The sequence below is a fragment of the Pipistrellus kuhlii genome, unplaced genomic scaffold, assembly GCF_014108245.1.
Source record: "Pipistrellus kuhlii isolate mPipKuh1 unplaced genomic scaffold, mPipKuh1.p scaffold_m20_p_14, whole genome shotgun sequence".
Taxonomy (NCBI): Eukaryota; Metazoa; Chordata; class Mammalia; order Chiroptera; family Vespertilionidae; genus Pipistrellus; species Pipistrellus kuhlii.
In genome coordinates this window covers 42,033,047-42,059,468 of record NW_023425449.1, presented here as the reverse complement: position 1 = coordinate 42,059,468, position 26,422 = coordinate 42,033,047, and the positions used below count along the sequence as shown (strand labels likewise).

Sequence of the window (26,422 nt, the reverse complement as noted above, 5' to 3'; positions counted from 1 at the left end):
TGAACTTTTACCAACCCTTTGCCTATAGCCAATGTAAATTCTTTCAGACAGCTTGCATCTTTCTCCTCCCTTCATCTGCTTGATGTATAAAAATGCTTGCAAACTCCTACACAATGGACATATTGTCTTTCATTTCCTTTTATATTCTTTCTTTTTGGCTAGTGTTTTTTGGCTCAATAAAAAATCCCACCTCCCCTATATTTGTATTTATTATTTCAGAGAGGAAGGGAGAGGGAGGGAGAGATAGAGACATCAATGATGAGAGAGAATCATTGATCGCCGGCCTCCTGCAAGCTCTCACTGGGTATGGAGCCCATAACCCCGGGCGTGTGCTCTGACCAGAAACAGAACCGTGACCTCCTGGTTCTTAGGTGGATGCTCAAGCCCTGAGCCCCGCAGGCCAGGCTCAACAAAAGCTTTCTTAATCACTTGCAGCCTAGGGGGTTCACATTTTTGTTTAACCATTCCTTACGTATTCATTTTGAATTCGGAGCTTACTTTGGGTTTTCATTTTAATTTAATGTCAACTGATGCCCAACAAAAGAGACCACATATGAGCTTTCTTAGAAAACAACAGTTAGAGGCTTACACTCCCCTCGCCGCTCACCCACCCTGGGTTCACACCTCAGCCTGGGAGCCCATTCATGCCCAGAAAGCGCGGGCTGGCAGAGAGACCCGCCCCCTGCCAGCGTGCTCTCCAATCACAGCGCGCGCTGTGACGCACATGCTGGTTGGGCGGTGCGTCCAGAGAAGCCCCGCCCCCCGCCCGATCGCCAGCCAATTGCAGCGCGCGGTGCGGCGCGGTGCTGCGCGGCGCGCTGTGGAGGGGCGCCGCGCGGGGCGGCTGGCGCGGGGGCGGCGTGCAGGAGATGCCGGGCGGCGGCTCGCGCGCCCCGAAGGTGAGCGGAGGTTCGGGGCGGGCGCCGCGCGCGCTCCGGCGGCCGCCCGGAACTCTGTGCGCGTCCTGCTCGGCGTTCCGCCCCGGGCACTGGCCGGGCCTGGCTGCGGCGGGACGTGGGTGCTGTGCTGGCGGGGGCCCCGGGCGGAGCTGCGGCTCCGGAGGTCGGGCTGAGGGAGCCGCACCCTCCGGGTCTGGGCGGAGGTCCCGAGCGGAGGTGCGCAGGGCGGGGCGGGGGTCCCAGCCCGCGGGCACGGAAGCGAGGCGCTGGGCGGAGCCGGGTTTGGAACGTGCGCGTGAGATCCAGTTGCCCTCACTGGTGTGTGGTAGTTTATTTTCCTTCTTTTTGACACGTGGAACTCACGCGGACAGCGGGGTGTGCATTGGAGTGGCTCTGCTGTCGTTTCCACCCGCCCTTCGTCCCCCAAATATCTGTTGCCGCACTTTCCATTCTCCCCAAACTTTCCCCAATCTCTCTTCCTGCTTCTGTGGGACAGGACTCTGAGGGTCTGCGGCCAGTCTGCCATGCCGCGACTGCCGGGGTCTGGTCACAAGCTGTGAAGTGCTGTGCTGTGTGCACATCCGTGCACAGACAGTGTCTCAGGGCTGGCGTGTGAAGTGCTGTGTGCACACCTGTGCACAGACAGTGTCTCAGGGCTGGCGTGTAAAGTGCTATGTGCACACCTGTGCACAGACAGTGTCTCAGGGCTGGCGTGTGAAGTGCTGTGTGCACACCTGTGCACAGACAGTGTCTCAGGGCTGGCATGTGAAGCGCTGTGTGCACACCTGTGCACAGACAATGTCTCAGGGCTGGCATGTGAAGTGCTGTGTGCACACCTGTGCACAGACAGTGTCGCAGGGCTGGCGTGTGAAGTGCGGTGCTATGTGCACACCTGTGCACAGACAGCGTCCCAGGGCTGGCATGTGAAGTGCTGTGTGCACACCAGAGTGCGCGGCGCAGTGGACAGTCCTTGCTCCAGGGCAGCCGTGGTAGGAAAGCAGAGGATTGGATGTTTCCTGGGCAGGATCTCTGAAAAAGATATTAATCTCAAGACACCCATTAAACCAGTGTTAGTGGGTTTCCTTTCATGTTATGTAGCTTCCAGGGTCAAGGGTAGAGCTGAGGAACGCAGAGCCCCTGGAAATGCCTCGTGGGCGTGGGGCTAAGCTGCGGCTGGCACCGGAGGCCGCATCCATGCACTGCACATGTTGTAGGGACAGGTCACCCAGGCCCCACATGGGAGCAGAGCAGAGAGCTGGAACATGCAGAGGAAGGGTGACTTTTCATGCACATATGTGACTGGGACTATGGCTTCGATGATGATGTTTTTATTTTTAAGGAGAGGTTTTGTTTTCTCGAGTTTGCTGTTCCGTTACTATTGCAGCGTTTGTAGGTGCTAGCTCACATTTCAGCACTGCCATAGTTTCCCTTAAGGTTTAAAAATGATGATTTGCCTTTATTTACTGTCCTTCTTAAGAGGTGTCACTCACACACGAAGGAAAACTCCACGTATTCTCACCAGTCTGATGGGAGTGGTTACCCAGGCAATTTGGAGAGAGATCTTAAAAGATGTCAGGTAGCCCAGCCACCACAGGAGGTCATGGTTGGATTCCTGGTCAGGGCACTGTTAGGGTCGCCAGAGGAAGAACACACAAGGCCAGAGCGGTGAGGCATTACGAATGTATTCGTCGTCCCACACTAGGTGATGGCTCCAGCACCCCGGTGACAGTAGTCAGCGGTTTTTAGAGGACTTTTGGTGAGCAGATTCCACTGCCAGCAGTTCCCAGCATTGGGCCCTTTGGAGGGAGGTGGGCCTAGCTGACTGGCTGTTGGAGTGCCCAGCTGCCCCAGCCCTTTGGGTCTTGGTTGGGACCTTGTTCTCCCCCCTTTGCAGACCCCGTTCTCAGGTCGCCTGCTCCGCTTTGTGGTGAACACCAGCAGTCATTGCTTCTCTCAGCTTCTTGCCTTTTAGGTATGATACCATGAAGGAGTTTGGAGGATTGATTGTTTATCCTCACCCATTTGTATTTTGGACTTTGTTGACAAGTGATAATTGTTGTCTGTGTACTTTTGATTTTGCTGTCACGTGACTCCTTTACATGGGGATTCCGAGACATTTAAAATATTATGCCTTCATCGTTGCCATTCTTGGTTTTGCCATATTGTTAATTGTCAACTCAGTGAGGTTGATTATTTTTTTCTTTAAAAATTATCCCTACAGAGAAAAAGGAACCGGGATGCCGTGGAATGCCCCTCCTTTTCAGGGGAGTGCCCCCCGCAGCCCAGGAGAGCAGGCCTCAGGACCTCCCTCGCAGAGGCATGGCGCAGGTGTGAGGAAGGATTTCGGGGCTCTCCTGGGACTCTGGTAAAGTACTCAATCGGGCAAGGGGGTGTCCTTTAAGCTGGGAGTTTGTTATATAATAAAGTAGGCTTTTCGAATGTGTATGTTAAAAATTTGACAAATTAGTTTACCTGTGTTTACTTATGTAGACATGTTTAGTGTTCTATCAAAAGTTTAATTTCACAGAAAAGTTTTGTATGCATATTCTGTAATTTTAGATGTATACTGAATAGGTGTAGTAAATGTGTGCATTTTACCGATCATCTCCAGCGAACAGATGCACACGGCGGGGGCATGGCTTAGCTTTCCTTAGAACATTGGCTGGCACACGTCACCAGCAAAACTGCCCCAGAAAGTCACACCACGCAACAACTACCAGTGTGCGATGTGGCGTGGTCCCATGCTGATCATCGCCAAACATTGTTTATGAGCAGTGACTCTTGGATCTAAATATGTACACTATATTTGTAGATAATGCAATCTCTTATTTATGTCGGCAAAATTTGCTAAATTTTGTTAAAAATAATTGTGAATTAAAAAAAAACACACTGTTAATTTAATTATAAGCAAATGTTCGTTAAGAGCATTTTGAAATTAACAGGGTGTGGTTTTTTTTGTTTTTGTTTTTGTTTTGTTTCGTTTTTTAATGTAGTTCTGTCACCAGCTATACTTACTACTTATTTGCTGCCTCTTGCCCAACGTATGCTGAGTTTTCCTTTTCTTAATTTTTTTTTCATTTTTCATTTTATTATTATTTTAAAATATATTTTATTGATTTTTTTACAGAGAGGAAGGGAGAGGGATAGAGACTTAGAAACATTGATGAGAGAGAAACATAGATCAGCTGCCTCTTGCACAATCCCTACTGGTACATGCCCTTGTCCGGAATCGAACCTGGGCCCCCCAAGTCTGCAGGCTGATGCTCTATCCACTGAGCCAAACTGGTTAGGGCTTAACAGGGTGTTTTAAAACAACATCCAGACTGGAAATTTTGCCCATTAAAATCCTAATTCTGTTAAATCGAAGACTACAAAATTGAAGGTTTACTATAGTAAAATTTTTAGATCTGAGTGTTCAGGCCACAGTACTTTTATCTTTGGAATTCCCTTTCTTATCTCTTTGGAATTTCCTACTATATAATATAGTAGGAAACTATATTACATTTTTTTCTTATCCTTGAGTTCCTTTAATAGTTATGGCATGTCAGTACTCACCTCATTTTTTTTTTAATATATTTTTTATTGATTTTTTACAGAGAGGAGGAGAGAGGGATAGAGAGCTAGAAACGTCGATGAGAGAGAAACATCGACCAGCCGCCTCCTGCACACCCTCTACCGGGGATGTGCCCGCAACCAATGTACATGCCCCTGACCAGAATCGAACCCGGGACCTTTCAGTCCACAGACCGACTCTCTATCCACTGAGCCAAACCGGCTTCGGCAGTACTCACCTCTTTATGCCAGGCAGTACCTTTATACTTTTTTTTTTTTTTAATATATGAAGGATACCTTCTGAGAATTCTCTGAGAAGAACGTTCTCGGAAGAGCAATGAGCATCCTCTTTACAAGAAGTATAATTATGTATTCAGATATATAATGTGATGCAGGCAGTCCTCGCGTTATGTGGGACTCGACATACTTCGTTTCATGGTTTTGTCTCCATCTCCCATTTATTTATGAAAAAAAAAGTTCTGTTATTTCAAAGTGCTTTATGTTTTTATTATTTACTGTAAGTAGAGCAGGAATTGTTAACTTTCTTTTAAATTTTTGTTACCATTTCACTTCATTACTGCTGTGTCTGTGCTCCATGTGAGTGATGTAGGTGCTTAGGTAGGTGGGTTCTGACTTACATCGCCGTAAAAACGGATCTCCGACGTAACCCAAATCTCCGCAGATCTCCGACCTGCTGTATTCAGGTTATTTTTTGTAAATGTAACTTTAAAATACTTAACATGTGGAGCAATACTATTATAAACTAAATGTTAGGTAGCTTTCTGTTCAGTTTCAGGAAAACTATAAAAATACATTTCTAAGTATATGAAGAATAGGTGCTTTGGGAATAATTATTGGTAAATATAAATAAGGGAAAAGAGAGAGGAATATGTTGAGAAGAATGCAATTAAAGTTTTGAATATTTTACAAAATATCGTTGGTTTTTAGCCCTTGTCACATAAAGTACTATACATTGTTGTTATTATTATTATTTTCTTTATTATCTGCCTACAGTCATTAGCAGCTGAAAAGAAGACTGTTACAGAAAAGCACATTGAATTGTTTGCTAGTCCCAAGAAAGGTAATATTTCATTGATTATTGATTTCTTGATAGAAAAAGTATAAGGATAACATATCCTTCCTTGATTTAGTTTCTTTTAAAACATTACTTACATAGTTTGAATAGACTATATATTCATGCTTTAAAAACATCCCAACAATGTAAGAAGGTATTTTTTGAGAAGTCTGTCTCTCACCTTTGTCGCTGGCTGCCCCATTTTCCTGCCTCCTGTAGGTAATCATTAGAATTTTTGGTGTGCCCTTTCTGGGTTTACTCACTGACAGAGCCAGTAGGTTAGCTCAGACTCATAGCTCTGACGTTTTAAAAAATGTCTGACTTGTGAAATAACATTATGACCTATGCTACTTCAGGCAATGAAATTCTTACTTGACAAATTAGTTAGGGAAGGCTTTCAGTTACACATAGTAGGGAACTGTATTAGTGTTTGAAGAAATAGGGTTGAATTTATCTTCCGTAACGAGAAGTCCAGGGAGCCAGGCTCTTACTGAAATTCTGTAGCATTGGTGTGGGTGGTTCTTGTGGTTAAGAGGTAGAAGCTGAATTCTCCAGGCCCAATCCTTGGGAATAATGTAGGTCTGAGGATTTTCTCCAAGGGAACTTTTCATCTGGGGAGGAATTCCCACGCCAGGACTTCTAGGTTTGGCCAGATCCTATTACAGAGAGGCCCCTCCCCTAAAGAGAATTCAGTGAAATTAAGGATTTTTAAACCTGTATGTTGCTACTCAAATAAAATGGGGGTTTTGTTAGTAAGGAAGGAGAGGGCTGGATATCAGGTAGGTCATTCGCTGTGCTGCAACACTCAGTGCTACTGTGGGTGAGAAGGGAGAATGGGGAACTCATCGGCCCATAGTATCCTGACTGTCCTGGCAGTGACCTTGGGAAAGCATGCAAAACATGTTAAGCCTTAGTTTCTGCATCTGGAAAATGGGAATAAGAATGTGTACCTCATTGGATTATTGTGAGCTAAAAATAAAGTGCTTAGCTCAAATGCATTGATGGCAGCAATTGCTATTATGTCTGATGGCCAAACGAACGACATGAAAGCCTGTTCAGAGTTCTGCAGAGTGGGAAGACTGTGAATAAGAGACTAAACACTTTAAGTGATATTATTATTTCACTAAAATTTATACAAATGAAAATAAAATTTCTCAAATTTTAAAAAAATTCCTAAAATTCTATTATAAAATAAAATTGGCACACATCTTTTTGTAATAGCATAATTTTCTAGAGGATCTCCAGAATTTAACTTTTCTTCTTATTAGTGCCAAAAGCTATGATATTCAAAGATCAATTAATTCTAACTTCTAAACTATCATAATATATTATATGGAGAAAATACAATAGTATTTTATAAATGTGGCTTATATCTTTCTATGAACTTTTAAGTATAGTTAAACTTCGAGAAAGATATATTAAATAAGCAGCTACCTTTTATCTAATTACAAAAGGATGTTTTGGAATGATTTCCACACGTTAGTGTATATTTGACTCACTCTGCCATACGTTCTATTCTCTAGAATACGCAATATACTCTTAGAGGCTTAAAGAGCTTTTGCCAATATATAATTACTTGCAACATATAAGAAGCTTATTAAAGCAAGAAAGTATTGATAATTTAACAAAAGCTTACTAATAGAAATTGATAAAGTGAACTTAAGGTATTTCTTAGAACTGGCTCATTTGAAAACATAGCATCCATTTTAAAGACAAGCTATTAACAGAAATTTTAGGGTGTGGAGGCAATATTTTTATCAGAGCTGGGAAGTAGAAGTGGGAGAACATACTTTTGCAAAGTGTGTGGGGAGGAAAAAAAAGACAGTGGGAACCAGAGAAGACTAAAGCAGGAGGAAATGAAGAAGATGGAAAGTTGAGAGAAGAAAGCATGTAAGTTTTAGCAAAGGCTCTTGGTAGAGATTCAGGAGAGATGGAAAAAGATAAAAACTTAAAATTAAGAGATTGGAACCTTTGTAGATAGCAATTTTCTTTAAAAAGTAGAACTTTTTTAAAAAAATATTTTTTCTTTCTTTTATTTTATTTTATTGATTTTGTACAAAGAGAAAGGGAGAGAGATAGTTAGAAACATCAATGAGAGAGAGTCATCGATCAGCTGCCTCTTGCACACCCCCTACTGGGGATGTGCCCGCAACCAAGGTACATGCTCTTGACCAGAATCGAACCCGGGACCTTTCAGTCCCCAAACCGATGCTCTATCCATTGAGCCAAACCAGTTTCGGCTAAAAAGTAGAACTTTAAAAAAATCTATTTACCAAACAAAATTAAACTATGAAATAAACAGGTAATAGTGTTTATTTTTTTTCCCCTGAAATACTTTTATTGAGGTTAGAAATCTCTTACTTCTTGAGATATATTAAATTTGGCCTTGTTTTCTCCTCATTGGATTATGGGTTTCTTAAAAGCATACACTTCTCTGTTGCTCATCTTTATATGTTCATCTTCAACTAGGTATATTAGTTTGTTAGGGCTGCCATAATAAAACAAGTATGTGGTTTGAACAACAGAAACTTAATATCTCACAGTTTTGGAGGCTAGAAGTCCAAAATGAAGGAATTGAAAAAGTTGGTTCATTTTAGAATCTTCTCCAGGCTTCTTTCCTTTGCTTGTAGATGGCTGTCTTCTCCACGTGTCTCTTCACACCATCGATTCCCCTCTGAATGTGTTTCTGTGTCCAAGTTTCTTCCTTTATAAAGAACCCTATCAGATTAGGGGTCACCCAGAGACCTCACTTTAATTTGATTAACTCTGTAAAGACCCTTTCTCCAAATAACATCACATTCTAAAATGCTGGGGGTTAAAAATTTAACTTATGGATGAATTTTTGGGAGGGGCATAGTTCAACTTATGCTGGCACAATGCCTAGCACACAGTGGGCACCCAGAAATGTTTACAAATGCATGGTAACTATTCCTATAGTCTGGCTGATGTCCTTCCTGGAATTTCACTGGAATGGGTCTTGATTTCAAGGGCAACCCTTTTCAGCAAATAGAATGACTTACTGACTATTAAATTTCGTAATAGTGGTTTTACTTATATAAATTTCATAGTTAAGTGTCTATAATTCATAGGCTTATGAATTTCATGAATTTGTTATATAATTGCAGCAGGTGCGAGCGCTGGGTAGGCCCTTGACACACGGGAGCAAAGAATTTTCAGTAACCACCAGAGGCTCACCCCAATGACAGCAACAGGCTGTTGCCTTAGTCTGGTGCCCCCACACATCTGCTCCACCATCCCGATGTGGCCCACATCTGCCATGTTTTGCGCTCTGCCACCTGCTGCTGACACCCACCATGTTCCGTGAGCGCCCCCTGGTGGTCAGCGCACGTCACAGTGACCAGCTGTTCTGTTGTTTGGTTGGTTGGTTGTTCCATCATTTGGTCTATTTGTATATTAGGGATATATGTGTGTGTGTGTGTGTGTGTGTGTGTGTGTGTGTGTGTGTGTGTGTATATATATATTCGTAGCCCATAGCAGGAAGATTCCTGCAATAGGGCTTCCTGCTGCGCTCTTCCCCACCCCATCTGCGGAATTCCCTTTCTCCCCACCCTGCCTGCTTCTCTTCCTTCTCCCCGCCCTGCCTGCTTGCTTCTCCGAAGCTTCGCTCTGCTCCCTTCTGCAGCCTTTGGCTTCTTTCTATGTTGTCTTGATATGCAAATTAACCACCATCTTGGTTGGATTAATTTGTATACTCACCCTGATTGGCTGATGGGCGTGGCTTGGGTGTAGCAAAGGTGCGGTCAATTTGCATATTACTCTTTTATTAGGTAGGCCAGCGTTTTTCAACCGCTGTTCCGCGGCACACTAGTCTTGTCTTGTCTGCACCTACGGCACACCAGGCAACATCTTGCCTGGTGTGCCGTAGGTGCAGACAAGACAAGAATTTTATAATTTTTCACTATTTTGTTTACTTAATATTTCATAATAAAGTAATTATAAAATACTTTCTTTGTGTTTATTTGATTCCTATTCAAGAGAATTACTTTATATATAGTCAATATAGGCACAGAGTTAAATTTTTTAACATTTTCTAATGGTGGTGTGCCTCGTGATTTTTTTCATGAAACAAGTGTGCCTTTGCCCAAAAAAGGTTGAAAAACACTGAGGGTAGGCTATAGATGTTAATTTAGTGTTATCTCAAAACAGCAAGTTTAATTGAAAAAATTTTCTGTTAAGTGTTTTAAGCACACTGCTGCTACCAGGGCTTTTAGTATGGCAAAGGAGGCACACAGACACATTTCTATTATACATAAGTTTTGATTTTGTAGTTTCTGATTTGTGTTTTTGTTGTTGTTTAATGAAATACTCTAATAAGGAAACAATATAATCCATAATTATTTCAAAGTTATTTTTTTGAATTTTCATTTGTGCTCCAGTCATTTTTCTTGTCTTTTGTAACTTATTTCAATCATTTCTACTTCTTTTTCTTCTTGTAATATGACTTTACTTTAAAGAAGTTTAACCCAGGTTACACATAGAATAGTGGACAGAAAGATCTGACACGAGTCATTGTTCCCGCTAGCATCAGAATTTTGTGTATTTATAACTTCGCCAAAGGAACATGCATTAATTTCTATTCTGATAACAATATAAGGTGATTGCTTTTTATATATTTTATTTTTCTTTAATAGAAACTACCACATCTAAGAGTGCCAGTGGGATTACAGAAATAACTTGGAGTTCCAGTGGAAGTGATCAGTCAGATGAAGGTAAACTATTTTCCAAGTCAAAGACATGGTAGTTCTAGAATAGACAGGTTTTGTAATGTGAATATTTTATGTTCTGAACATGGGGCCAGTGGAGGTAAATTGGTAATTTTGTAAGAAATCCAGTTTCTATTATATATTGTGTTAAATATTGGAAAAAAGTTACATTCCTTTTTAATGCTTACCATTGATGATATGTGATCTGAGTCCCAACCTCTAAGCCCTTTAGAAATATTTTCTCATTTACTATTTCTCAGAATAGCTTTAAGAGATAGGCATTACACTAGAATTTTTACAGTTAACAACATCGAACACGTGAGAATTGGTTTGGATTCCACTTTGGCATTCTTTGACGGTAAAGCCAGTACTCTCAACTAACTACTTAATGCTACACCCATATTGCCTCCTTGCTAACCTGTTTTGGATAAATACTACGAGTGGCTGTTCTGATGCATTTTACGTTATAGCCTGCTTTTGACAGTTAAAAGGGAGTTTCTCAGTCTTGGCATATTGCCATTTGGGGCGAGGTAATTCTTTGTTTGGGAAGAGAGCTTTCCTGTGCATTGTGGGGTGGTTAGCAGTATCTGGTTTCTGTCATCAGTGTCAGCAGCGTTCCCCAAGCCCAGTCATGACGACCAAGAATGTCTCTAGATGTCAGATGTCCCTTAAAGCAGCAGTCGCCAAGCTTTCGGACCTCACGGACCACCTGTGGTCCACCAACCACCGGTTGGCGACCGCTGCCCTAAAGTACAGTTCTCACCCCGGTTGGGAACCACAGACTTAAAATTATGGAAATCATTATATTTTCCATATTTTAAAATATACAGCTCATCTACGTAGGTAAAAAGTTTTATTGCTTTCAAAATGAGCATTGACTTCCTTTTCACTGTTATGCTGACAGTTCGTGTTATTCAGTTACTGAGTCAAGGTTCTGTTTGTACAGACAGCTTCTGTGGAAGCTGACTGTGCTCTTTTGGCCACTTTGTATGACAGCTTGGTAACTATCATTTGACATTTCAGTAATAGCCAGATAATGTGGAATTTTAAAGTTATACATAAACTCAGAATTGCTATTTCAGCCACGTTAAATGAAATTTGTTGTTAGATAAATCTTGGTTTGTCTTCATGTATCTCAGAACATAACTTCATTATTAAAAATTGTATGTTTTGCCGAAACCGGTTTGGCTCAGTGGTAGAGCGTCGGTCTGTGGACTGCAAGGTCCAGGGTTCGATTCCAGTCAAGGGCATGTACCTTGGTTGCAGGCACATCCCCGGTGGGGTGTGTGCAAGAGGCAGCTGGTCAATGTTTCTCTCTCATTGACGTTTCTAGCTCTCTGGCTCTCTCCCTTCCTCTCTGTAAAAAAATCAATAAAATATATATTTTTTAAATTGTATGTTTTTATAAATGAATAGTGAGGTATGTGAATTACATCGCAGTAAAACTGGTATTTAAAAAACTTTATCTTGTCCTGTTGTATGAAAAGATCTTTTATATTAATACTCAGTAGTTTCCAAAACTCTTAAAGAATGGGAGGATGCTTTGAGCTAATTGCTTTTAAATGAGTGAGGAAGTTGTTGACTTCCCTTAAACAAGTTGACCATTAGGTAACAAGTACATGAGCCCTTGGAGATTGTCTGTTCATGTGCACAACTGCTTGATTAGCTTTTTCTTCTCCCCTCTTTTTCTCTTCTCTCCTCTCTTCTCCCTTTCTTCCTCTGTCCTTTTTACACACACACCCCCTTTTTTTTTTATTGTTTAAAGAGGTGGTTCTCAACCTTTCTAATCCCTCGACCCCCCCCCAACCATAAAATTATTTTCGGTGCTACTTCATAACTGTAATTCTGCTACTGTTATGAATAGTAATGCAAATGTCTGTGTTTTCTGATGGTCTTAGGCGACCCTGCTAGTGGTTCTCAACCTGTGAATAAAACATAAATTAAAAAAAATTAAAATTTAGTTTGAAATTGTATTTAACATATAAAATTGAGTTTGAAATTATTTTCTAGGTGAACTACAGTTTGTTGACTGGGAGAGGGACAGTGACAGGGAAGACACTGATGACGAGAATGAGTTTGAGGACAGTGGGAGTGCTGTGGAAGATGGTGAGAGTGCCGCGGAAATATCAGACTGTGCCTCCTGTGCAAGCAGTCATTCTCTGACAAGTGAAGAGAGACTATCGGAGCTTCCTAAGGTAGGAATGAATGGTTTCAAAAAATTTTATTCCATCTATGGCATTTCTTAATCCTATCCTTCCTTAAGGGTAGCAACTTTTAACTCTTAGTGGATTCTTTTGCACTGTACATCCTTATTGCTAAATGACATGCTTATAATGTATTTCTACACATAAATTTTTTTTAAAAAATATATTTTTCAATTGATTTTTTTACAGAGAGGAAGAGAGAGGGATAGAGAGTTAGAAACATCGATGAGAGAGAATCATCGATCAGCTGCCTCCTGCACACCTCCTACTGGGGATGTGCTTGCAACCAAGGTACATGCCCTTAACCAAAATCGAACCTGGGACCTTTCAGTCTGCAGGCTGACGCTCTATCCACTGAGCCAAACCGGTTTCGGTTCTACACATAAATTTTTTTATTGATTTTTTTATATATTTTTTTTATTGATTTTTTACAGAGAGTGATAGAGAGCTAGAAACATCAATGAGAGAGAAACATTGACCAGCTGCCTCTTGCACACACCCTACTGGGGATGTGCCCGCAACCAATGTACATGCCCTTGATCGGAATCGAACCTGGGACCTTTAAGTCCCCAGACCAACGCTCTATCCACTGAGCCAAACCTGTTTCGGCTACACATAAATTTTTTATGATAATGTTACATGCAATAAACACCAATTATTTAAGAAAAATGATCTTACATATAATAAAATTATATGCAATAAACATTAATGTTTCAAGAATAAAAGGATTGTAAGTATAATAATATTATCCAAACTGTACTAACATAGTATGATATCACAAAAGTTGTAGGAAATATTAAAAATATGCAAATAATAGTATTATTTCTATTATATTCTACAATATTTTTTCCCTTTGGCTTTATTTTTGTTCATCAATTTATGTTGTTCATTATATTCCACAAAGGAGTGAGATCATGTGATATTTATCTTTCTCTGACTGGCTTATTTTGCTTAGCATGATGCTTTTAAAGTTTATTTTGTTGGATACAGGCAGTCCTTGGGTTACTTTGGACTCTGTGTACTTTGTTTCATGGTTGCGTCGCCATCTTCCATTTATTTATATTAAAAAAAAAGTTCTGTCATTTCGACATATGTGCTTTTTTATGTTTTTTTAAATTATTATTATTATTTATTGTATTTGCCACAAATAAAGGTTAGGAATTGTTATCTTTCTTTTAAATTTTTGTTACTGTTTCACTTCATTACTGCTGTGTATGTGCTCCCTGGGAGTGATGTAGGTGTGTTCTGACTTACGGCTCAATTCCGTTACGCTGTGCTTTAGGAACGGATCTCTGATGTAACCCGAGGACCTACTACAGTATGAGTTTTAATATTCAAGCCTTTTTTCTTTTCCATTCCTTCACTTTCATCCTGTGTGTGTCTTTTGTTTTGAGGTGGGTCTCTTCTAGATAGCATATAGCTGGGTCATGGTTTTGTATCCATTCAGCTACTCTACACCTTTTGATTGGAGCATTTAATCCATTTACATTTAGGGCCATTATTGAGAGGTACTTTTTGATAGCCATTTTAATTCTGTATGGCTAGGTTTCTCTCTCTGTTTCTTCTTGTCAGCAGTTGTTCACAGCAATCCCTTTAAGCATTTCTTGTAATACTGGCCTGGTGGTGATGAACTCCTTTAGCCTTTTTTTGTGGGGGAAGCTCTTTATTTGACTGACTATTTGACCGAATGATAGCCTTTGTCCTCATTATGGTTGTCTGTTTGGGTTTGTAACTTGGGTATTAGATAGATCCTCTAATCTCTCAATCTCTAGGCCAGGACGGTGTTAAAGGCTGTTCTGACTAATTGGATTAGATCCCAGAGTTCTGAGTGGCGACCTCACAGCTGATATCTCTCCAGGATATCTAATCCCTCGACCCCCCCCCAACCATAAAATTATTTTCGGTGCTACTTCATAACTGTAATTCTGCTACTGTTATGAATAGTAATGCAAATGTCTGTGTTTTCTGATGGTCTTAGGCTTCACTTGCCATCTGTGGGTGCCCCACAAGCCCTTTCACGCCTCTGCCCCTCTTACCAGACTCTCTGTGGTCTCCACCTTCGGTCCTTGGGTATCTAGGTTCTCTTCTGTGAGTTTTTCATTGATTATTCAGGAAGCCTTTCCGCATTTCAGTTGTAATTCCAGCTTGTTCCTGGGAGCATGTATGTGCAGCATCCTTCTACTTTGCCATCATTTTTAATCTTTTTAAAAAATACATAAATATTGAGTTCTCTTCTCCTCACCCACTTTTCACCACCAGCTACCCACTGAATATTTCCCATCCCTCCATTTTTTAAGGAACATATGTATCATGTTTTGGTTAGATTAATATCAAGCATTACATACTTGTGAATACATAATATTTGTAACCAAGGAAAATATTAATTATGATTACTTTTCCTTCACAACTTTTTATTTTCTTTACTTAATTATTTTCGGGTTTTGTTTTCCTAGTTTTACTTACTAATAAAACTTTAATTTCTTACCATTGTATTTGTTTTAGTGGACAATTTTTCCTCACAACCTTCTCACTGCTCTAATTTGAACTCAGCAGCCTCTCTACTATGTGACCATTATTACTTAGGTCTCCCTTCATTCTCTTTCTTGGAATTCCCTTTATCTCCTCTTATTTGGAGCAACTTAATCCTGGATTTTATGTATGCCTCTTTCTTGGTTTTCACTCTCATTTTGATTGAGCATTTCTTATAGGACCTATCAAGAAAAGATTTGTGAAAGATAATTTTTTGAGACTTGGCAAATCGGAAGATGCATTTATCATTTTAGAATATGTGATTGAAATTTTGTATACAATTTTAGGTTGAAAATAACTTGTCTTCATAATTTTGAAGGCTTCATTGTTTTCTAGTTTCATAATCACTGTCAAGAAGCCTGAGTTATTCTCACTCTTTTTGTAAAAAAATATTTTTAATGATTTTAGAGAGAAATGGAGAGGGAGGGAGAGATAGAAACAACAATGATGAGAGAGAATCATTGGTCAGCTGCCTCCTCCATGGCCCACACTGGGGATCGAGCCTGCAACCTGGGCATGTGCCCTGACCAGGAATAGCACTGTGGTCTTCTAGTTCATAGGTTGATGCTCAACCACAATTATGCTAGCCATGCTCAGCTACTTTTTTAAAAACTATTTTTCCTGCCCCTTTACCTCTTAAATTTCTTGGTGATAAACTCCTTTAGCCTTTTTTTTTGTTTGAAAATCCTTATGGGAACTCCCTTGTAGGTAACAAATTGTTTTTCTCTTTCTGCCTTTAAGAATCTTTGTCCATAATTTTTGGCATTTTAATTATGATGTGTCTAGGTGTAGGTCTGTTTGGGTTCTTCTTGCTTGGGACTTAGTGCCTCCTGAATTTATGTGACTTTTTACCTCACCAGGTTAGAGAAGTTTTCTGCCATTATTTCTTCAAACAGGTTCTCTATCCCCTGTTCACTTTCTTCACCTTCTATTACTCCTATGATGAAAATATTGTTATGTTTCCTGTTGTCCCATAGTTCCCTTAAGTTGTCCTCCTGTTTTTTCTTTTTGGTTCTCTGATTGAGTGATTTTTTTTTTTTTTTTTTAATAGCTGATGCTTTCTTGGTAGCTGCCTCTCAGGAGATTCTAACTCATATACCAGCATACCCTCTGCCCAGGATCATGTAGTCATATCAGCACTTACTTCCTAATACCTCCTTATATTAATACCTAAAACCATTCTCTTCTGTTTATTTGATATTTCAAGTAGGTTGAAAAAAGTAAAATATGTGCAGTTTTTGTAGACTTGCCTCTACTTGTAGTTTATTGTTTGCCTTTGAATTTCTCAGGCAGAAGCATGCCCTGAGAACATCTCCTGGAAGTGAAATGGGCATGTGAGCCAGGAAGGAATAGCAAGTTACTGTTGTGGGCACTTGAAGCTTAATACTGCTCTTAGACTCTGTGAGCCTTAGAATTATCCCATCATAGGGGCCCTGAGGCAAACAAATGTAGGAACTGGAAGCTAGATAGTAGGGCAAGCAAGCATCACTGAAAACATAAGGGAGGAGATATGAGTAGGGTAATGACAGAGTCAGCTACAATGTGTAAATGAGCTATGTACATTAAATAACTCTGGAGGGAGGAAGATTTATGCCATAATTAGGAGTTTTGTACCTATTAATTGGCTCTCCAGAAACAAAACCTATATAACTCATAAGGCTATTTTTGCCTCATGTATGCTTGTAGGAATGAAACATACATATGGTGGGTGGATACCTACTGTACAAGACATGTTCTACTTTAATTCACTGGGAAGCACTGATTATAATTCAGGTCTGTCTTGAATCCCTCGTTGAGGGATGCAATTGATTTGCCTATACATGTGATTCCACCGGTTCCCTGGAGCAAAGGCGACTGCATTCATACCAGCAGCAGCTAATACAAGTGCTTCCTTATTGTGGGTCACTCTCCTGAGTGCTCTGCTACACACATTACCGTATTTAAACCTCACAGAAACTCTGTGAGAATGGAGCTGTTTTATCATCTCTTCTTTCCAGCTAAGAGTTCTGAGGCACAGAAAGATTAAGTAATTCCTGTGGTTATAAAGTAGTAAGTGATTGAACCAGAATTCTAACTCAGATACTCTAGCTTCTGGGCTGTGGTCCTGGCAATTTTGTTATAGTCAGTAACAGTAATAGCAATAATAACATTAAAACACAGTAACTCTGAGTTCTAATAACGTGTCAGTACTTTGCTAAGTGATGATCATGTGAGGTAGATGTTATTATTGTAACCCTATTTTATAGATGAAGATATGAAGATACAGTAAATAAATGGCAAAATGAGATTCTAACTCATGTCCTAAATTCTCTTAATTACTCACATTGTATTAACTACATTCTCAACTACTTGGAAGGAAAGCATGATAGAAATTAAAGACTATAGCAATAAATTGTCTTTGGTATGTTGCCTTTTAGGACATTTAACAAGTGTAGTTGATTTCTGATGTGACTTCTTATGTTGTTTAATATTGCTGTTTGGATTTTCATAATTTATTTTACCATTGTCTTCCAAGAACTATTTCTGTAGAGGGCAGCAGAGATGTAATAATGAAGTCTCTTTATAACCCACATTTTTCAGGAAGTGTGAAGGAAATGGGATTTAGGTGAGCTTTGTTATGCAATTCTCATGTACTTTATGTAGTGACTGCAGTGAAATACAGGTGTGACTAAGAGACAGGTAAGCACCTTCCCATGTCACTGAGACCTTTCAAAGCATGCCCCCAAACTGCCTTTGTCCGGTTCCTTCCCCCATGGGTCAGTGGGGAACAGATTTGGAGAGTGTTAAATTGACTAGCAAAGCTGTTAATTTCCTTTGCTCCCTCTGTCAAATAATAACCAGATTATTACAATGATACTGTTACTAGCAGCTGCTGTCAGAAATGAGTGCAGCGTGGAGAACTTTGCCCTTAACTGCTTAAGGCAGTTAATATCAGAAATGAGCAGTACACACAGTTGGTGTTAGAATAGTTGGAATTGAAATAATGTTCTGCTAAACAGCTTTTCCCTGACATATACATGCATCATTCAATTCTCACTGTAAGGCTATGAGGTAGTACAGTGTTCTCTTTATAGCTATAAGATTTATATTCTTGAAGAACCCTTATAGTAGAATAATTCTTGTTTAAGTAACAAAACCTATGTGAAAAACAATACTTTCATGACTTTGATTGCAATTTTGGGCTTTTGAGATACATAGACATAGTATATATTTTTTGCTTCTTTCAAGAACTTTGAAACTAAATACATAAAATACTTTATACATTTAAAGTAGTAATACTATAATATATAATACTAAGTTCTACTTACTATCCTGTTTCCAAAACCTTTCTCAGTTTAAAAGTTTTATATTATTCCTGGTAATTTTTATATAAAACAGAATTTTATTTTTCTACACCTTAATTTTCATTCCTGGTTTGTTGTTTAAATTTTAAATTGTTGACATACATTCTTTTTATCTTAGAGTTTCTAAAGCCTCTAGTATCTTTTGTCCCTCATGGGTACAACTTAAAGGAATATTCCTATGTACATCCAGGAATATTTTCCAGATTCCTTTTCTAAAGCTTTATTGCCACAGCATATAGAACATACGAGTATGTCTCGCCTGCCTTTCTCAGCAATTCCTACCTGACTTTTTAAAAAATATATATATTTTATTGATTTTTTTTTTTTACAGAGAAGAAGAGAGAGGGATAGAGAGTTAGAAACATTGATGAGAGAGAATCATCAATCAGCTGCCTCCTGCACACTCCCTACTGGGGATGTGCCCACAACCAATGTACATACCCTTGACTGGAATCGAACCCGGGACCTTTCAGTCCGCAGGCCGACGCTCTATCCACTGAGCCAAACTGGTTTTGGCCCTACTTGACTCTTTTACTCTCCAAGCCCTAGCAACACTACCCACCCCCTGCTCCCACCCAGGTTCCAACTGCTGTCATGCCAGAATGACAACAGGAACTTGTTTCTCAAAGGCAGGTATGCTTAGCTTTAGCTTCCTTTGTGATTTCCCAAAGTTTATTGCAACTCTGCTTCTATTTTATCTTTTTCTATCTCTCTTTATTCCTATTACTAGTGATCTTGAAAAGGATATTTTGCATGAAGTTTTGTATTTAGGGAAACTGTTATAGAAGTCTAACTGTTTGTACTAGAATTTAGCTTATGTAAGGGAGATCTGCCGAGTTTGGGATCTGTTCCTATATTCTTATTTTCAGATAGAATCATATGAATCTTAAAGACATGAAAGCCCAAGGGCATAGCATGATAAGTGGAGGAATCATCTGTACAAAGAGGAGGTTTGGAGAGGAGGTTATTATCATCTGTACATAAAAACAGATGGTCTGGGACCTCACTGCTTTCCTCTCTATAGAGTTTCTGCCACATATTATCTGGTTACATGGAAACAAAAGTTAGTTCTTCTTTCTCATATTTCTGATTTATGCTCTATTGTATTTTGAAATAAGTCCTGATTTTGTATATTAATCCTCTCTGGAGGATATGTTTATGTTGATTTAGAGAGAGAGAGAAACAGACAGACAGACATTGATGTGAGAGATAACATTGAGATTAGTTGCCTTTTGTGTACACCCCCTCAACCCCCTCACCAGGGACAGAAGACGCAACCTATGTATGTGCCTTGACTGGGAATAGAACCTGTAACCTTTTGGTGCACAGGACATTCCAACCAGCTGAGCCACTTGGCCAGGGCCAGATTTTTATATTTTCAAAGCTAGCTTTTGGCATATATTGTAAACTCCCTTTCTTATTACCACTGGTATTTCATTATTTACTATCTTTAGTGCAGATGTCTAATCTATCTTGGCTGATTTTCCTTTCTGCTCCTAGTCCATACTGTATTCACATAGTAATTGTGGATGTAGTCACTATATGTCCTTAAAGCCAGACTGGTCACGTTTATGAGCAGATCTTTCAGGATCCATAGGTAATTTGTAAAATAACATCTCTCATTTTTATCTAAGGTTCCATTGGATTGGAAATTGGTGAGGCACCCACTCTAGGCTCATTCTCTAGCTGTCTTCACTGTTCTAGTGATTTTGTATCATGTCTGATTAAGTGGATGCTATGGTATCCATGCTAATATTTTTACCTAGGGAAAATTTTAAAGATTATAGCCTTGTTTTGTTCATTGTTTAGTTTGGTCTTTGCTTTTTTTTTCCTCTCCAGTTTAAAAATTACTTAATACTAGTATTTGAGACTATGGAGTAACTTTTCGTTGGTTTTCAGTATAAAAATTTGATGGCGATATTAAAACTTAAGAAGCAAAGAGGCAAATAGGAAAATAAAGTATGTCTTTTTATCTCTACTGTTTTTGGCTCAAGTATTCTGAGAGTTGCATTTTCTTAGTCTGAGTTTTGATTTATCATTTCCAATACTTATCACAGAGGTTGGCACGTGGTAAATACTCACCAGCTATTGACTGAATCAATGAATTACTGATATGGAAGGAAAAGGAAAATGTTTGTAGGACATTTCTTATGTATTTAATCTGTCACAGACACTCTAGCAGGGTCATTTCATGTATATTGTTTGTTTTTTTTTCTTAATAATAATCCAATAACTTTGCTATTATCATCTCCATAATAAAGAATAAAATTTGTATGAAGAAAGGTAAATAAGTTATAACAAAAATAATTTACAGATTTCCTAAAAAGAATCTGAGCAGAAAAGTGTTATTTATTTAAATATTTCAGTTTGATGGCTGAGATTGGTGGTTCTAAATTTTTTTAATCATTTGCTGCCAGGGTCTTGATCCAGCACCTACAAGGGTTCAGGAATCTGCAGAGGTCTGTGTGTAAATGAAATAAGAGTCCAGAGACAGCTAAAACAGGTTTGGCTCAATGGATAGAGCGTCAGCTTAGGGACCGAAAGGTCCCGGGTTCGATTCCGGTCAAGGGCATGTACCTTAGTTGCGGGCATATCCCCAATGGGGGGTGTGATGACTCTCTCTCATAGATGTTTCTAACTATCTCTCTCCCTTCCTCTCTGTACAAAAAATCAATAAAATATTTAAAAAAAAAAAAAAAAAAAAAGAGTCCAGAGACAAAACCTAATTTTGGAAGGCACTTGTGGGGCCAGAGGAACTTGGCTGAAGAAACCAAGTTCACCTTGTCTCAAGACCCCCTGCTTTTTACTAACACACATTGTCCTAAGGCTAGGTGGAGATATACACATCAAAGGCCAGATTATCAGGTTTGGGAGAAACTGCCTTCAGCTGTTCAGGTGTTTGGCCAGCAGAAGGCAATAACATATAGATTAAGATGCCCTGACCTGTCTGGCAGCAAGCAATCATCCATGCATCCCTTTCAGTTCTGGGGAAATTCCCTCAGCCATTTCCAGATGATTCAGCCCTGCTGACATGCTGGAATTGGCTTCCGGCAATTTGCCACATATGAAGGATGACATTTAATATAATTTTGTCATACTCTCAGGGTTATATGCATTTCTGACACTAGCTAATAATTCATTCCTGACCTTGCTACTGAGAAAGTGTGACATGAATCTGCTCTAGTTTCTTAAGGGGACAGATGTAAAGCTTGCAACTGTATTATTAATGACTGAATCTTACTTTATTTATTTATTTATTTATTTATTTATTTATTTATTACTACTGTTAACCACGTCCCACATCATATGGTTCAGGATAGCTTGCTTAAATGAAAGTGCAAATTTGAAAGCAGTATTGTAACACTTGATAAACAACTTTTGTGGTCCCAGGTATTTAAAAAAATGTGAAGAAAATTAGGTTAGTTCGGAGAGAAAATTGAGTTGGATTTTGAAGCCTGTGTAATATTTCATAAAATAATAAAGAGATAGGGTGAAAGAGGTATGTTTAAGAATCATTGTAAGCTAGAATACAGGACTCTAGTGTGGAGAATACAGGAAGTGACAGTATACAAGATGGATGGGGGCAAAATTGTGAAGGGATGTGAGGATGCCATGCCGATTTAAGTGTTTGGGGATAGGGCTGGGTGTGGCACACCAAACTCAGGTGGCTCTACAGATCAGGCAGGTAAGTTGAATATGTGAAGCCCACTGGTAAAGATAATTTGGAGTGGTAGGAGCTGTGATGTAATGGAGAGAATATGTTCATGTACAAGTAGCAATAGTTCTAACCAGTTGTTTCCTTATAGGAATGTTAGTACAGTGTTATCTAAACTTCTGATTCTCCATGAGAAGGTAGGAATTTAGATTCACATGTGTGGTGTTCCAGTTTGTAAAATATGCCTGATACGATGTACCTATTAGAACGACTGAAAAAATTGACAGCTTTGAATGCTGCTGAGAATGAGGAGTAACTGGAGTGCACTTACATTGCTTTTGGGAATGCAAAATGGAACGAGTACTTTGGAAAACAGGATGGTAGTTCTTGGAGAGTTAAGGATGTCCTGATGATTGGCGTCAGCACCAAAGCTGCAGAAGTCGTCCTTCTCTCTCTTGCCTTTTTAAAATAAGTAACGAGGTATTGGTTCATGAATAAAAATGCTTCTAGCACCCTAAACAAGGGACCTGGACGTTTTCCAGCACACCTGTGTGTCTGAAAATAAACAAACTACTGCAGATCCATCCAAGAAAGTCAACGAATAGGCCTCACTCTTAATCGCCCTATTAGGGAAAATACCTAATGAGTGCACCTGGGCAGATCCTAACAGGTGAGAAAGAATCTGCAGAAGTTTCGTGTTTGAGGGAACATTACAGCACAGCATCTGAGTGGTGTAGAGATGGGTTTGGATGCAGAGGAGCATAGGGACTCCACCCTCCCCAGTGACACCGCAGGGAGGAAGCTCTCTGGCAACAGCAGTGGTGCCCTCCCCATGAAGTGGAAAACAGTGTGTGCCCGGTGTGGCTGGAGAAATCCATCTCTACATCAGCACCCTGATTCCTGAGGTGTGACCTCCATGACTAGGGGCAGGGAGAAGAGAGGGAAGGAACCACCTTGGAATGTCAAAGCACATTAAAGGAATGTGGTCCTTGCTGTCTGCTTCAGCAGGAATTCTGTCCACAGTTTTGTGAAGACACTGCATGAGGATCTCCACTCCAAGTCGCAGACACTCCCAATCCCCCAAGTGGCATTGCTCCCAACCTTCCCCCCCGCCCCAAACACACACACAATCTGTGGATGACTTACCAGGATCTGTTGGCAAAGGAAGAAACCACAACGTGAGCTACCAGAGCAGGAGAAAACAGAAAGGTTCAGATTTCTGCCACAAGAGGGAGCAAGAAGAGTGGAGCATGATCCATAATAATATATGATAATCCTTGATGCATGATAACCTAGAAAAGCCCAGAGAAACAACACCTAGGAGCTGTACCCCATCTAAACCAGTAAGTATACTTCAGATGTGAAAGTAGCAATACAAAAATACAAGGAACTTAAAAAAAAAAAATCAAGGAAATATGCCATTTACCAAAAGGTATCAATGATTCTCCAACTGAGCCCAAAGACAGACAGTACTACCGTCTGGCTGATAAAGAATTCAAAATAGCTATATTGAAGAAATTCAGTGAGGGATAAGAAAACACAGAAAGGCAGTTCAGTGAGATTAAGAAAAACATGTATAAATATAATGAATTCTTTATATAACAGAAACCATAAGGATGAACCAAGTAGAAATTCTAGAGGTGAAGAAGTCCATGAATGAGATAAAGAATGCAATAGATAGCATCTGTAGTAGAGCAGAGCAGATGAAAGGTTGAATAAGTGAGTTAGAGAATCAGAATTTGATAGTAACACAGAACAAAGAGAAGGGAATGGAAGTGAAGAAGCCTGTATTACTATGGGACTCATTCAAAAGGGAAGCCATCTGAATAATCAGGGTTCCAGAAGGAAAAGAAAAGGAGAAGGGACAGGAAATTAATGAAATAATAATAGCTGAAAACTTCCCAAGCTGGGGAAAAAACTTAGGCTTTCAAGTTCAAGAAATTAGAAGTTAAACCTATTATCTCAATGCTTACAGATCTTCTCGCCTGGTTGGTAGAACTGTCAGCCTATGAACCAAGAGGTCACTGGTTTGATTCCCGGCCAGGGCACATGCCTGGGTTACTGGCTTGATCTCAGGAAGAGGTGTGTAGGAGGCAGTAGATTGATGTTTCTATCTCATCAGTGTTTCTAGCTCTCCATTTCTCTAAAACCAATAAAAAATATATTTTAAAAAAAGATCTTCTCTAAGACATACCATAATAAAACTATCAAAAATAAAGCATTAAGAGGAAGTCTAAAGGCAGCGGGGGAGAAAAAAGAATGTAACCTACAAAGGAATCCCTATCAGGCTCTTAACTGGCATCTTGGCAGAAACCCCGTAGTCCCACAGAGAGTGGAATGACAAAGTGCTAAAAGATAAAAATTGACTACTGAATACATTATCCTTTAGATATGAAAGAGAAATAAAGACCTTCCCTGACAAATTAAAACTGAGACTTGCCTTGCAAGGAATGCTGAAAGTTCTTTAAGCAGAATCAGAAAGTCACTCATCAGCATGAACACATACTAAAGTATACAATCTCCTAATATAGGTGAAAAAGACAATCAGCTTTAGAAACCTCCACTTCTATCAGAGGATAGAGGTAGAATTGCTAAAAATAACTATAGGCACTATAATTCGTTAACAAATACAGCATAAAAAGAGATAAATTGTGAAATCAAAAATATAAAAGGGGAGGAGTAAAAGATTGGAGCCTCTATTGTTGAATTAAGATATGTTGCGATTAGCATAAAATGACTGTCTTATCTATGACGTGCTTTATGTAACCCTCATGCTAACCACAAAACAAAAATCTAGAGTATATTAATGAAGATTTTTAAAAAGTAGAGATGGGGGGATAGGGGGGAAAGAATATGCTAACATGGAAAAACAGCGGTTTATAAAGATAGGCAGAAATGGAGGTGGGAGGTGGCAGTGCCAAACAAGTAGAAAGTGACTCATGCCAAGCCCATTGGCAGTGAGGGTTGTAGGTCCTGGCAAAGCCTGCCATTGAGCAGCCACGGCCGCTGCCAGGACCTTGGAGCCTCCCTTGGACAGAGAGTGAGGCTGAGGAGGAGAGTGCCTTGGACATGTTCCCCATTTCTCCCCGATGCCCATGATGCCCACAGCTACTGGTGGCGGCTCCCAGTAGATGTCCATGGATTTGAAGTGGCTTGCCGAAAACAAAGTTCATGAAGAGCTCTGTGGCGTGTACATGGAATCTCATTAAAACTCAGCCGTAACGTGGTGCCTTAGCACGACATGGCTCTGAGTTCTTGGATCAGGAACATGTCAGCTGGAGAACGGGGCGCAAAGGAGAGGTTCTGGTACAGGAGGAATGTGCCTATGGGATGCGTAGGTCATTAGTAAGATTGTTTTTAGTGTTTTATTAATCAAGATAAAAGAAAAGAGACATAAGATGAAGATAAATCAGAATCATTTATATAGAAATATGAGAAAAAAATCAGACATTTTGGTATGTTGAATTGATGGGATGATAAAGATTTTTGTTTGATCATTCACACCTTGTATGTGTAGAAACTGCTAAATATTTTCTTTTATGGTGTTTTTATCTGGAAACTTAACAGAATGAGGTCCTTGTGGAACAAATAGCACACCAAGCTATTATAATGCAACTTATTATGGAAATGATCAAAAAACTGTAATATGGATTCCAGGGGATGTTTTTATTTATTTTTCCAGAAGGCCAAAAAAGGTTATTTTGAAGCATTTAAAAATGTACTTAAAGCTTTCAAATTAAGAGTAACGCCAAGTTTTCACCTATGAAGTACAGAATCATGTTCCCCATTTTGGTGGTGGGTCTGTAAATTTATTAGAATCCAAATTACCTACAGTATTTTATCAATGTGGCTCTCTTCAGTTTAAACTCAGTACTACATAAAGATGATGGTGAACCCAAAATTATGGGCACTGTATAATCTGGTTAAGACTGCTGAGTCCAAGTGCTATTTTGTTACAAGAAAGAAATAATAAGATAAAGAATAAGATTGGCTATTTTCTTGCCAATCTACACTTTATTTTTGTTTTTTGTGTGTTTTTTTTATGGGAAAGGAGAAAAGAATGCTGAAACATTTTGTAAAATGTTTTTATGTATTTCTAGGTGTTTTTTGTTGTTGTTGTTCAACATTGCAAGAAGTCAAATTGGACTTTTTTTTTTTGCTTCTAAATTTGCATTTATTCTTATTCTTCTCAGTTTTAGAATCCAAGTATAAAAATTTACACAAATGGGATTTAGGCATCTGCTACAATATCTGCTTATATGGATATGTACATACCCTACTCTACAAAGTGATTAAAGATAAAAATATAAACAAAAGAACAGAAAGCAAAATTAAAAAAAAAAAAAACACAAACCAGAAAGCAAACAAATAAGATAACAGTAGTAAGTCCATATCAGCAATCACTCTAAATGTAATAGATTACATTTACCAGTTAGATGA

At 39.5% G+C, this 26,422-nt stretch overlaps 1 protein-coding gene and 1 pseudogene across 5 annotated transcripts in view; both read left to right on the top strand.

Moving 5' to 3' along the window:
* The first annotated feature begins 836 nt into the window (after positions 1-836).
* The window catches only part of SPIDR (scaffold protein involved in DNA repair), a 244,793-nt gene continuing 219,207 nt past the window's right edge, over positions 837-26,422 (top strand). For 3 of the 5 annotated variants that reach the window (XM_045581534.1, XM_045581532.1, XM_045581531.1), the window contains exons 1-5: positions 837-899; positions 3,121-3,264; positions 5,466-5,532; positions 10,179-10,256; positions 12,261-12,445. In XM_045581534.1, coding sequence (XP_045437490.1) covers positions 870-899; positions 3,121-3,264; positions 5,466-5,532; positions 10,179-10,256; positions 12,261-12,445 — 504 coding nt within the window. In that variant the 5' untranslated portion in view covers positions 837-869. The remainder of the gene's footprint in view (positions 900-3,120; positions 3,265-5,465; positions 5,533-10,178; positions 10,257-12,260; positions 12,446-26,422) is intronic. The other 2 variants (XM_036437422.2, XM_045581533.1) reach the window with 2 other exon arrangements.
* Positions 21,935-25,900, top strand: LOC118718542 (annotated as a pseudogene).